At 42.9% G+C, this 13,636-nt stretch overlaps 1 protein-coding gene and 1 long non-coding RNA gene across 9 annotated transcripts in view; one reads left to right on the top strand and one right to left on the bottom strand.

Moving 5' to 3' along the window:
- The window catches only part of REV3L (REV3 like, DNA directed polymerase zeta catalytic subunit), a 123,073-nt gene extending 119,726 nt beyond the window's left edge, over window positions 1-3,347 (bottom strand). The window contains exon 1 of the mRNA XM_067293846.1: window positions 3,159-3,347. Within this exon, the coding sequence (XP_067149947.1) occupies window positions 3,159-3,297 (139 nt within the window). The 5' untranslated portion in view covers window positions 3,298-3,347. The remainder of the gene's footprint in view (window positions 1-3,158) is intronic.
- Window positions 3,348-3,960: 613 nt separating this feature from the next.
- Window positions 3,961-13,636, top strand: part of LOC106489680 (uncharacterized) — a 52,069-nt gene continuing 42,393 nt past the window's right edge. For 2 of the 8 annotated variants that reach the window (XR_001293443.2, XR_010883774.1), the window contains exons 1-3: window positions 3,979-4,078; window positions 6,532-6,606; window positions 11,309-11,398. This is a non-coding gene — a long non-coding RNA (uncharacterized lncRNA). The other 6 variants (XR_010883772.1, XR_001293446.2, XR_010883771.1 and 3 more) reach the window with 6 other exon arrangements.

The following is a 13,636-nucleotide window of genomic DNA, read 5'->3' as shown; positions in this document are numbered from 1 at the left end:
AGAACTGCTAGCTGGTAGAAAAGAAATACTGCCTGAGAAGATAATGAAATTTTGTTTCATAGTTCAGCCTTACCTAGTGAATTAAAACCTAATGTTTTTAAATATAAGAAGCAATATTACGAGACTCCTTTAGAGATACAAAGACTGCTACATCAAATAATACGTATGATCTTATACAACAAAGCATGAATTAATACTGCTTCCATCGTATGACAACCATGTCAGTGCTGCAGCACTTCTGGCAAGTCAGCTTCAAATACCAAACTGCTGAAATGGAATGAAATAGCCAGACCAGCTAAGATACATTCAAACAGAAATTCTAGTAGTGTTTCACGCCACCTTTGTTATTGTAGTCAGGTTTTTACTCTTGATATTTCACAGAACAGAAAATAGAAAACAAGCTACTGCCTTTGGGCTTAAACAAAATTTTGACTCCTTGCCTTTCAAACTCTTACTTAGGCAAAGATGTAGGACACCAAAACATGACTCGCGTGGTCTTGCCAAACAGAACGAGATTTCTTCTTTGAAAGACCTAAAGTTGTAAAACCTTATTACCAACACAGTCCATTCTAAGAGGCAGACGAACTTGCAAGATTTCTTTTTAAAGGGAAATCTGGTTTTACCTCCCCCAATCACCATACCAAAAATCATTTTAGTTTTATATATAGCACAGACAAACCTTTACAAATTAATTGTTAGGTTGTCTAACACGGGACTATTAAAACAAAACAAAACAAAAAAACCTCAAAGATAAGAATACTGGAAACCTTTGTCATTCATATACCTCCCTGAACACAATACTCCCTTACGGAGAGAAAGAATAGCTAGCTGCCTTCAGAACCAATGTCCACAGCTGGTACTAGACACAAGACACAGTGCTGCTAGATACTTCACTTTCTGAATATCTGCATAAGCAACTTTCATATACCAATCAATCTCCCTTCACTCAGCAGGTGGAATTTGGAGTCCGCTCTGAACCCAACTGCCAATTAGCTGCACAGCATGGACACACTGTTTTAAACATACTAAGATTCAGGCAGAACTAATCACACTGAACGTGCAAGCAGCCTATACAGGCACAGTTGTTTGTTGTCACACAGGCAGTGTTGCAACTGAACACCTTTCCTGCAGGCAAGACATACACATTAAACCCAATCAGAAGCACTCATCCCTATCCAGGCCAGCTCAAGTGAATAAAAACACCACATTACCCATAAGCCAGTCAGTAAATACGTACTATTGTTTTATATGGTATATCAGAAGTTGGTTTTACTATTCCTTTTTCCTAAAGGAAATGTCAATATAGGTATAAATGGTTATACTTTATTTTACATTTCAACTCTCAAATAAATAACTGGATAGCCTCTCTCTGAAATCATGTACATTACTTTTGACAATGACTGCTTACTTCAAACACCTCTGAAAAGATAGGATTATATTTGTTTCCTTTAAAAAAAAAAAAGAGGCACAGAGAAGTAATATGAAGTTCTTGAAGCTCATTAGCAAACATTATTAAAAGGATTGAAAGGAAAAAAGCTCTTAAAAAGTTTAACAAGGAAATAAACAGAAGATAACCAAGTCACACTTCCTATGCAGACTGCAGTAAAGTGTCTTCTTCAACCAAAATGAATTAGAAACACTTCTATTATGCAAACTAACATTAAAGTTCATGGTTTGGGAAACCAAGGATTTCCTACTGTGTTCCTAATAGCTGAACAACTAAACTACGTTATTGTTTACTTTATGATGTCACATTCATGATATGGCATAGCCTAAACATTTTAAGAAAATAAGCCTTAATGAGTTAACCACACACACACAAAGCCTACTACCTGCCAGACGACCTCAGGCTCTGCATTTTTTAATAATGAAATAGTTACTCATGCCATTACATAAATATTACTACATAATATCTCCTTTGTATGCAAAATGAGAACTACAATAAAATAGGTCCCACTATTTCAATATTTTTATCTATTAATCCCACTCATCCACTTAGCAACTTGGGGCTGCAGATGCATCAGATCACAGCAGCTTTAATAGCTCACATTCCTCTGTGCCTAAAGAGGAAGCAGACAGATAATTCTAAAAAACAAAATGAAAAACCTTCTTTCCTAGATAACTGGGTGAGGGGAAAAGATGTCATTATTGTGCTTTTTTATTATGTGGTTTCTGTCCTGACTAACATTTAACATATACAACCAATACCTCATTCTCAACATGTAAGTCAATAAAATATGCAGAAACACCTTAATTCCCAAAGTCAGTATTATACAACATAAGGATCATTGCTTATGCTCCCTTAACACGTCTAATAGCTCAAAGAGCAGGCCTTTTTTCAACTTTGGTTAACGCATGTGAAGCCTACGATAAATATTAATTCTCCTAAATATTAGATTTCTGAACAGAAGGCTGGTGGCTGGAAATACGTTTGAGACGTAGGAGACCATAACAAGGAGCCCGCAGGAGAAGCAGCAGCCGGATGATACGTTGGGAAGTCTCAGGGGGCAACATGTGGCCAGCGGTTAGGACGTTCCCTTCTGCAGTGCAGCACCAGTGCCTATTGGTTTTGGCAGCGTGTAACACACTAGCACGAGATCAAACGCGCAGGGGGAAAATAAATAAATAAATAAATAAATAAAATGAGAAGCCCCAAGCCCCCACTTCGCAAGTCCTGCAAAGTCTCACTGGCGACGGCGGTCGGCGCCCCCCCCCCCGCAGGCGCGCACCTCCCGCGCCGCCACTCGCGCCGCGCCGCGCCGCCCGTCCATGTTGAAGCGCCGCGCTGTCGCCCGCCGCGGCGGCCGCCCCTCCGCCCGCCAGGCCCCGCCGGCCCCGCGCCGCGCACAAAGCCGCTCCGCCCGGCCCCGCACCTGCGGCGCGGCCCCCCCCCCACCGGTAACGGGGCGGCGGGGCGGGGGGGGGAGGGGGGGCGCCGCCGGGCTGGCCCCGCGGGGACGCCCGGGGCAGGCACCGGCCGCCGCCACCCCGCGGCGCCGCCTGGGCCCGCCGCTGGCAGGTGAGACGCGCCGCGGCGGGGGGGGGCCGCGACCGCGACCCAGCCACAAAGAGCAGGAGCGGCGGCGGCGGCCGGGCCCGGCGCGGCGGCAGCACCGGCAGCGCGGCGGGGCCTCGGCGGGCAGGAGGGGGGGCCTCACCTGCAGGGGTGGCGCCGAAGACTCTCACGACGGGCACCCGCTTGGCCGGGGCCTCTCGGAAGTGGGACTGGCAGGGGTCCAGGCCGGGCAGCGGGCTGCCCATGTAGTAGTCCGCAGTCACGATCCTCACTGAGAACATGTTGTTCGCCGCCGCCGAGACACGCACTGAGCGAGCGAGCGCGCGCGCGCGCGGAGCCCGCACGGCTCCCCCCGCCGCAGCGAGCGAGCGCAGCCCCCCGCCTGCCTCTCCTCGCCCGCCCGCCCGCGCACGCGCGCCCCCCCCCCGCAGGCAGGCGCGCGCACGGAGCCTCGCGCACAGCCCCGCGCGCGCCCTCCCCTCTGCTTTGCTCCGCTCCGCTCCCCCCGCCGCCGCCGGGCGCGCGCACAGCCGGGGCCGCCCGGGGGGGCTCTAGAGCCCGGCGGGCCGCGAGCGCCGCAGGGGCAGCGCCGGCCCGTCCTCCCTCAGCACTACGGACACCACGGCGGCGGCGGCTGCCCGGCTCCGGGCTGTAGCTGTTGTTGCCATGATGATGATGTCACGGACGCAACCATTGGGGGGAGTGGGGGGAGGACGGGCCATGGTTTGGGGGGAAGCGAGGGAGAGAGGTGTCTTATCCCCCCCCCCCACCAGTCCGGCTCAGCAGACGTGCGTAAGGCTTCGGAGGTTTTTTTTCTCCCCCAAATTATTATTCTCCCCCCCCACCCTTTTCTTCCCTGGGTGGCAAGAAGCGGGGGGTGGGGCGGGGGGAGCTCGATGATTCGGTGATCGGCCGCCGAGGTCGGGGCGAGGCTGCGGAATTCCGAGCCGCGGATTGGACAGGCCGGGGGTGGGGGGAGGACGAGGGAACGCCGCCGGGCCAGGATTGGGTTAAGCTGGGTCGGCCGCCATTTTGGATGCTGAGCCGTCTCGCTGCGGGAAGGTGAGTCTCCGCACGCTGCGGGAGTTAAAAAAAAAAATGCGGAAGGAAAGGGCAGCGAATGGAGCGAGGAGGGAGACGGGGAAGCCTCTTGCAGTCGTTACTCACGGGGCCGCGGGGGGGGGGGGGGGCGGCGGCGCTGCTCAGGTAACGCTTGCGCCGTCGCCTGCGCCCCCTTCGGTTGTAACGGTCGCTGCGCGCGGTGGGCGGGCGAGGGGGGGAGGGGGAGCGAGGCGCGGCCTGCGGAAGGGCGGCGGCGGTTGGTGCTGTTGCCGAACGTGCGGGTGGCGGCGGGGAGGGGCCAGGCGCGCTGCGGCGGAGCGGCAGGGGCTGGGCCGCGGCCTGCTCGCAGCCTCTCCGCCGCCCCCCTCCGGGCGGCTCGGCCCCGCGTTAGCGGCCCCCCCGCGGCCGCCTCGCAGCGTGCCCCGCCGTCCCATTCCGCCCTTTTCGCTCTCCCCATGGCCCCCGGTCGCCGCTGTTCTTTCTTTCCTCCCCGCCCCCACTCCGCGGCTGCCCGTTACCTTCCTGCGACCCGAGAATAAAGGTCGGGCAATGAGCTGCCTGGGCTGTTACCCCGCCTGGGGGGGGGGGGGGGGCGGCAGGGGGGGGCGGCAGCGGCTTCCCTTCCTACCTCAGCAGCGAGGCCGCAGCCTCAGGCCCTCTCTAGCTGGGGGAGCACCCCGAGCCTGGGGCTAAACGCCCTCTTTCTTGTACCCCAGCAGAAGTGAGGAAAACAGCTTGGAGGTCAGCGTTAATCGCGAAGAAATGAGCTATTGCTAGTCCTGAAATCTACGAATCTCCCCCCCACACACCCCCGCCAATTTGCTAAAAATAACGAGGATTTAGGGTTCTCTTATTTGGTCCCCGGGCGTTTAGGATGAGTTTGCTTCACGTTTTCAGGCTTTCCAGTGCAGGTTTTCGCTGAAAAAGATAACAAAATCCTTGCACTGAGATTGCTCTTGCAGTCTCTTTGTCTCGGAGCTGGGGTTTTAGGGAAAAAAAAAAAAGAAAAAACACCACATATCGAAAGAGTTTGCGATGTGGACGCTTGTAAAAAGGCTGAGTGTATAAATATATACTTAGCATGTTTTTGTTACTTATGCGTGCAAGACTGGATGATATGAGGCAAACGTACAAATCTATAAAATCTGACAGAAGTCCAATATGTAAAACATATGTTTCACATTTCACTTATATATGTTTTGGTTTTAGATTTAAACAAAAGACAGGTCAGGCAGTTGCTATCCTTCATTTTTTCATTGTAATGAACAGGAAGCTTGCCTTTTCTACTCTTTTTCTATGTAAGCTGTTTATTTTCTCTAGCTCATTTCTGTTTCACTTAAACTCATTTTTATGCAAACGAAAGAAAAGTCAAACTACCTAGCTATCAAGAAAGTGTACATCATATAAGTAATTAGTTGAAACAGGATTGAAACCTAAACTATTTTCATTGTATTTAAAGAATAACTGAGCTACCATTTTAATTTTTTTGGCAGATATTTACATTTGTAAGGCTAATATTTGGAACACCTTTGGAACTAAAAGAATACTTTCTTAAAGAGTACTTAAATTTTACAAAGGCTCATAAATCACTAGTAGGTTACTGATTTGGTTACTACGTTACCAGATAGCATCTCTGACTCTTGCTATGTGAATACATTTTTTACTGCATTTTAAATAATACATTTCCCTCAGTTTCCATGAGACTTAGGTATGGACACTGTTCTGTTCTCGTGTTACTTCCTTCCATGCTCTGCTGTCTTTCTGGTCACTTGATTGTCTAGCTTCCGGAGGTTTTGTCTCCCCACCACTTGGGTTACTTCACTGAACATCTTTAGGCACTGGCAAATCTGCTCTTGCCCTTCCTGCATAAATTTAAGATACCACAACATCAGCTGTCCACCCCTGTGCTAGGGGATACCAGTCTGCTACTATATTCTGTTGTCACGGTCATAGGCAGCAGAGTATAATGTGTGACTGCATCTCAGCTTGCTGGAATATAATCCAAGGTCCAATCAAACAATCCAATAACCCACAACAGGATAGTGTAGGTAGCTGGAATAACTAACTTTTTAGAAGCACAAAACAAGATTCATTAAAGCAGGTGATTCATAGTCTTCTATTTCCTTACAAAAATTTTATTTAATTTATGAAAGCAGAGAGGACTGTGTTTTGAATTAGGAAGAACTACAGTGAAAGGAAGACAGCAGGACTGAGACAAGAATAGTTGATACCTAATGTAGAGGCAGTTTTCTGTTCATATGAGCTTATTCATCCAAATCCTTAAAATGTTGAAAGGTACCTTCAGAAAAATTAAGCGACTTTCCTGTTTGATGTAAATAGGTTGATCCAAATGGAAGTCTTTTAGCCATGCAGACATCTCTCAACTAGTAATCTATATGGAACTCCCATGCTTTCTGAGCTGCATCTTTTCAGTTTCCCTTCATTTTTTACAGATTGAGAGCACACTTCTACTTTTTGTATTCTTTTTGCAATCAAGTGAAGAAGTTAGCCTCCAGGATCACGCCAAGGTAAGAATATAATTTCAGATAAGGTTTGAATCAGTGCTGTCACTGAAGTCTCCTGCCCTCCTCATGCCAGTGGAAGCATTTGAATAGTTGCAACTGGTCTGGATAAAAGTGGTCCAGGTAAAAAAATTGGGGTTGGTTTTAACCTAGATAAGGTCCCTGATCTATCTCATCATGTAGGTGTGTGTGCCTGTGAATGCCTGTGCTTGCACAGAGGAGGAGGCAGTGCAGGGGGTGAGTTTGAGCAGCAGGAGGAAAAAGAGAATGGTTCTTCCAGCATTGTAGGCTTGTGGTAGCTTAAATTGATCACAAGTTTAGGGTGCTGAAGTCTTAAAAAGCACTGATAGTATTGTCAGTTTAGCCTTTACAGTAGGTGACAGACATAGTCTTTTTCTGGGTTCTTCTGCGTTAAGCTTGCGTGTCAGAGTTTGCCTTTAACACATATTATATTTGTTGTGCATACACGCACGTGTGTTTATGTGTCTATTAAATATAAAAATTGTTGTAGTTTATCCTTCATTACCTGAAAATGCTGATATCCATGGGGAGTTAATTGCAAAAGGAAACATCACAGTTAGAGAGCACTACCACCTATTTTCCCTGGTGTCTCCAAACTCTGTATGTATTCTCTCTAAGGTTTTATCCAGTTTTCTGATCTAAAGCAAGTCACCCCCTTTCTCTGCTCCTCCAGTTGCTAAGCAGCAGCTGTTCTCCCCATTAGCCAGCCATGGATTTGCATGAAAATAATCAAACTTGAATATATAACTGCTTCTAATCATGCACAGTTAAACAGCTGTACAGTAAAATTTTGAGTATTAATAGTATTAGCTATCCTCATGACTAATTACCAACTTAAAAGTTAGAATTTTCCTATGGAGTAAAATCAATATAGTGCCTTTTTTTTTTTTTTTTTTTTTAACAAAAGGCAGATCAGGCTTTTCTTTCTCTTAATCCATATTATGTACCTACTTAAACTGGTCTCAAAATGATATATTCAGTTCCCCCAAAATTATAAGTGCAAATCTGAACAAAGAAACAACCAACAACTGCACATGGTGGGGCATCAGAGAAGAGCCTGCTTTTTAAATCTCTAATTATAGTAGCAAAAATTCAAAAGAATTTGGTGATAAAAGATCAGACTGTAATGCAGCAGGAACAGTTTCAGTATCTTACCTTCAGAAGTGACTTATGTTCCCATTGATTTCCAGGATGTTCTACATTTCTAAGGTCTATACTGTGAAACCTTGGAGTGCTCTGTCTATGGGGATGCCCTGGGTGTACCCCAACTGCATGTCAGAATGAGAGCTAAGTGTGGGCCGTGTATTCCAGAGTGTTGATTTTTCAGGTTACAAAAACCTGAATTCTGTAAGGAGAAAACCTGGGCACATGGATCAGAAGTAGCATGTGGTACATCCAGTTGGTATCCCAATCTGGCCAGTCATACTGTCTGTATTGTAGAGTAAGTGTATTCTGCAGTGTGCACCACAGACTGAGTGAATAGAAGAGAATCTTCAGACTACAGTACATATTTGGTGCCGTGCAATATAGTCTCAGCCTACCAAACCTGTACGTACTTTACCACATATTAGAAGCCATAGTCTCATGTTAGGCTCTGAGAATCCTTAAACACTCAATGCAAAAAAATAGTCCTCTAGGTCCACAAAAGTGAGTACGTTGAATGAGGAGTTGCCTATGAAATACTGAGAAAGAAAGTATGACCTAAATATTTCCCTGTCCAAGGGAGTAAGTGTTGAATATTGGACTGAAGCTGCCTAGAGTTAATCACTTAGCGTTAGTAGCTGAATTTGCTGAAGCCTTAAGGCCGCAAGCTGTGAACTTTCACCTAGATCTGTTGAACTTTTACCTAGTTAAGTAAAAGAAGGCCCCAGAGCCAGTTCAAGACGGAAGATAAGGGGCAGCCGTGGAGATAAGAAAAGAAATGGCCCGCCTAGAGACAATGAAGGGACCCAATGAAGAACAGGAAGACCTCAGACCTTAATATTACTATTGGTTCTGAACTATTGTGTGAAGGGTGGGGAACTTAGATTATAAGGGTATAATTGCCCAGGAATTTCTTTGTTTGGAGTCCCTCTCCGGAGGCACCAAGCTTGAGCTGTTACTTGCCGCTGTACCACTTACAGTAAATTAGTTTGTGATACTCCACGTCTGAGACTCTGCTTCGGGAAACCTAGGGTCAAGAAACTTCCTTAACGTAAGGCTTATGTCTTCTCTCAGGTTTCTCAGTTTGGAGTCCTTTCCTAGAGTTAGGTATCTAAGCCAAGTAAGTCAAAAGGCTTATTTCCAAATCTTATTTGGAAGATAAAGAAACAGGGGAAAATATCTGTTTCTTCCAAGTCAGGCAGATCTGGGATTTGAAGAGAGATAAGCATTTCACATATGAGCACCTTAACAATAGGTTAATGGATGCACTTATGCATCCCTGCAAATTTTAATTTCTGGTTGTCTTTCATGTTCTAAGAATGCTTATTAGACTGGACATCACATGCAGGGTAAACAGGAAAATTCCTCATCTGAGAGTCCTGACAAATCTTGCTTATACGCCAGATAGTTTGGCCCATTTATGCTGGAATTCAAGGTAGCAGTGTGCATGCCCACCATACCAGTGGAAAATCAAGTACTGTATGGACATTATCAGATAAAAATCTAGGCACAGCATGTGAACAACAGTGAATTGAGCAACCCCAAGGATACCACACTGGCTTAAAGTGGCACTTAGGCTGCTGAATTCATTTGTGGAACTAACTCTGCTTTGGAAATACCACTTAAGATCCTAATTCATGAGGTTGAATTTATTTTTGTTTTTCCTCTTGCCTCTTTCCTCCCTCCATGGATAGATGCAGGCTAGGCAATTGGCTCTGAGGCTTAATGCAGTTAGGCTCAACCAGAGCTAAGGCAATAACATGTTTAAATCAATGGCCTTAAAGCAAGAATGTCTTGCCACTAGAAATCTGATGGGAAGACTAACCTAGGTCTCAGTTGTGAAAATATTAAATATCAAAGCAATCTCGGCAAAGATTCTTGATAAACCTATTGGGGCAAGAATGGTGCTGCATGATTGGAAAATAACAAATGTGTTTGAAGGGGAGCCAAAGGAATTGTTACAGGCAACTATTGCAGTATGCAGAACTTAGGAAAAAATTAAAACGTAGAATAAGCAAAGACATAGAAGTAAAAATAAAAATTCATTTTTTGATGTAGCAAAGGTGGATTATGTAGGGCTAATTGAGTATTTTTATTTGATAAAATAATTGATTTTATTGATAAAGGAAATGAATTAGATTTAATCTGTACTTCAGAAAAGGATTCAGGACAGTGCCATATGAGAAAATGGGGTAAGATGCATAAGGTGAAGAATTGCTGATGGGAAATGACAGTGGATTGTGTTGAAAGAGGAGACTGTAAAGCTGAAAGGAGGCTACAATAGAGTCCACTAGTTTTATTTAATGTATTTAGGGTAGTCTTATTTAGTATATAATTTAAATTTGCTGGTAACCTTAAGTTTGGAGGCACTTGTCTACAGAGAACAGGCATATCATATGAAAAGAATTGCCTGCCTTGGATTGGAATAATAGAAATGTCATGACATCTTATACATGAAATGCAAGATTTTGCACGTTAGAATTGGTAAAAACTTTCTGCTCTCAACTGGAATGTTGCTAGTCAGAAATGACAGAAGAAAAGATCTGGGAGTCAGCCAGAGTACAATGAGTCTACCCCTGTATTTGGGTCTAAAAGCTAAGTGCAATCCTAAAATGCATCCAGTGAATGATTTCTATCAGAGCTAGTGACATATTGGTGTGACTGTACAAGACATTGGTGGTATCTCATTTGGACTATTTTCTAAGCCATCAAGAGGGATGAATTTAAACTAGAACAGGTGCAGAGTAGGATTATGAAAATAATCAGGGATATGAAGAGCCTGTTTTATAAAGAAGATAAAAATCACTTGGCTTCCTCTAGCGAAACAAAACCTGAGAGAGAATATAAGTGATCTTTGTAAGTATATTTGTAAGTTTGGAGTATGCAAGAAAAAAAGCCATTGAAATCAAAAAACAGTGTTGACATAGAATGATTAGATATAAACTGGTCATAAGAAATTTAAGCAGGAAATTAACTGGCCATGGGAAAAGGGTTTCTAACCAATGGAGGAGTGAATTTCTTCTCTCAATGAGAATAACAGGGCAAAACATCTTAGCAAGTTTTAATATGGAGGTTGATCAGGTTATGAAAAAGGTTATATAATGATGTTTGCTCATTACTGCACATGACTGCACCCGATGATCAAGATTCTAGAAAAATGACCTGTAGTTCACAGAACACTTCAATAGAGGATTCCTCTAATTGATGCGGACAATTTAGCCATTAGGATAATGTAGGTTTCATCATTATAGTACAAAACACAGCACACATTGTATACCATGGATATAGTATAGCTTCCCATTTCAGAAAATGTTGATGGCAGCACAAAATACAATCATTGCAACACATTATATTGTGACCTGATGTATATATTCATATCTATAAGTGAGTTGTGTATACAAATTCACATATATAATACAAAAATATCTTTGAGCATTTTTGTTTCCTGGATTGTATTTGTATTTAGCAGCTTACATTTCAAACAGAAGTTTTAACTGAAAGTGTAGTGATTCAAGAGTAACAATTTCTTTTTCAACATTTTCAGGTCTTGCCTTTGCCTCCCATGAAAAAAACCTACCAGTGAACGTGCATGCAGAAAACACATAAGTATTCAACAAAAAAAATCACCTCAAATGTAAAAATGAATAAAGAATTACACATGTAAAAATGCAGAAACATACCACTTTATTTTAATTGAGAAACAATCTATTTAGTTGAACAGCATGTGCATAATACAGGAAAGTGGACAGTAAACCTTTAATGTTAATTCTAGTGATAAGGTCAGTTTCCTGATCTGTTCTTTGCTCTCAGATTTCTGCATGGTGAGAAGGGGTTTGAGGTTCCTATATGCTAGGAGAATGACCTATTGTTGAGAATGAAATATTTGTATGATTGTGTAACAAATTAATGAAATTTACTGTTGAAAGACCACACACACAATTAGGGAATAGCTAACTGTATAGTGATAAGTGATGTTTAGTGGCTGGCTATATGGCAATGAGAAGTTGATAGATGAAATTTGATTAAGATGAACTGATTAAATCTTAGATAATTGAGTAGTGCTAGAGCTGTTTTATGAGTGACATTGCTGAATCAGAGTGATAAAAAATAAGTCTGTGATGCTTGGGTCTAATGACTGTGTAAAGTTGGGTATGGACATAAAAGAAAATTGTGTGTAACGATATATTACATTTGAACATTGTTTGTGGGAATGGTACATTTGGCAGTGAGAGTTACTAGCAAGTAGTAGAGTATAAGGAGAAAAACAGTTGAGTGGATTGTTCTTGTTGTAAAAATAGTAAAAGTAATTGGTTTATTTTTACAAAAAAGCTGCCAGTTGAACCTGTATGTGGTTGATCCTTCTATCATCTTCCCAGGAGAAAGGTGGTGTGATTGGGTGGGGTTTTACTAACGTAAAATATATATAATTTATGTGTACATGTATGTATATGTGTACATATCCCTGCCAAACTCTGAAAATTTCTATTCCATACAATGGGGCTCAGGTAAATGATTTTAAGAATTATTTTTAAATAGGCAAACAGAGCATTTTTTTTTCATACTCTTGTTTTTAAAAATAGTTGAAGCATTTAGTTGGAACTCTCCATTGAGAAAGATGTCCAGTGCAGAGAGAGGCCAAATGGTACAAATAGTAAGTAACTAAAAAGAAGATTTAATAATGGAAAATTTTCAAGTACCTTAAATACCAAGAGCCCTATTAGCCTGCTATAATTGTAGGCAAATGTACATGCATGTGTTGTTATTAGTTGAATTTTTGTTGTTTTAAAATGCAAAATGTGTTTCTGTGAATGAATCACAAAAATGATGAAGCTGGATGGTGAGTGGTGAAATCCATTTAATTTTAGATACTGTATTTTTTTTTTTTTTGCCGACATACAGCCTGGCTTATGGGAGGTATTCCCCATTCATGCATCAGACAAAGTGAAAGATGCCTCAGTCCAATATGTAGATCGCAAAGAGCCGTCTGTTGTCCAAAAAGACATAGAAGGAGTGTGACCATCAGAGTAAACTTAAAATGTTTTTAAGATTAAATTAGAGATGGCAAAGATCAATTAAGTGTGTTGTCCATTTCTGTCAGTATTGGTCTCTGTAATATATGAATGCATACATTATGCTGCAGTTCCAAATATCTACTACTTTTTTTCTATTAGAAAGATTACCTATAGTTTAGAACTCAGTATATGTTTCTTATTTGCTAAATCTTCCCTTTCCTAATTATGTATATAACTTCTGTCACCTCAGATAATTTTTTTTTGCTTCTTGGTGTTTGTTCCTTTCAAATATATTTCCAGAACAAGCTGAATGTTATTAAAAAATAGTATTTTGGACTTCTTACTTGCTTACCTTGGTCTGCACTTGTTTAGGTTTGTAACCTTTCTTTTGAGTGAGTCTTTTCAGCTCCCAGGTAGTTTCTGTTACTTTTGTCTGAATTCCATCCAATTTGCTGAGACCTTTCTGGTAATATGCCCAGAACTCATGGTGACTTCCAGGTGTGGTTATAACAGAGTGTGGATGAAGGATTTATGGTTTATGTCCAGATGGAGTCTTTTGTTTTAATCATCCATGTGACCTGCATGTGTAGGATGGAATGAATTACTTGAGGGTGTGAATGTTTGGTTCACCGAGAAGTTTGAAAGGCTTATTTGGTTGTCCACAAAGAAAACGTTCTCCAGTCTGCCCTAGGGCTGTGTATAGAGAAACTATTACCTTCCTGCTCCAGGTTACAGTATTTCCAAGTATGCAAGTCAAAACTGAATTAGTCTTTTTGTTAGTGCCCTGTTACAAATTTATTTGTAGTTTCTGCTTGCTTGTTATCCTTAGATCCTTTACAAGTATTGTGCCTTCTGGGCTT

This window comes from Apteryx mantelli, chromosome 3 (assembly GCF_036417845.1).
Source record: "Apteryx mantelli isolate bAptMan1 chromosome 3, bAptMan1.hap1, whole genome shotgun sequence".
NCBI classification, from domain to species: Eukaryota; Metazoa; Chordata; class Aves; order Apterygiformes; family Apterygidae; genus Apteryx; species Apteryx mantelli.
The sequence above is the reverse complement of the archived record's forward strand: the minus strand, read 5'-3'. Positions and strand labels throughout refer to the sequence as shown.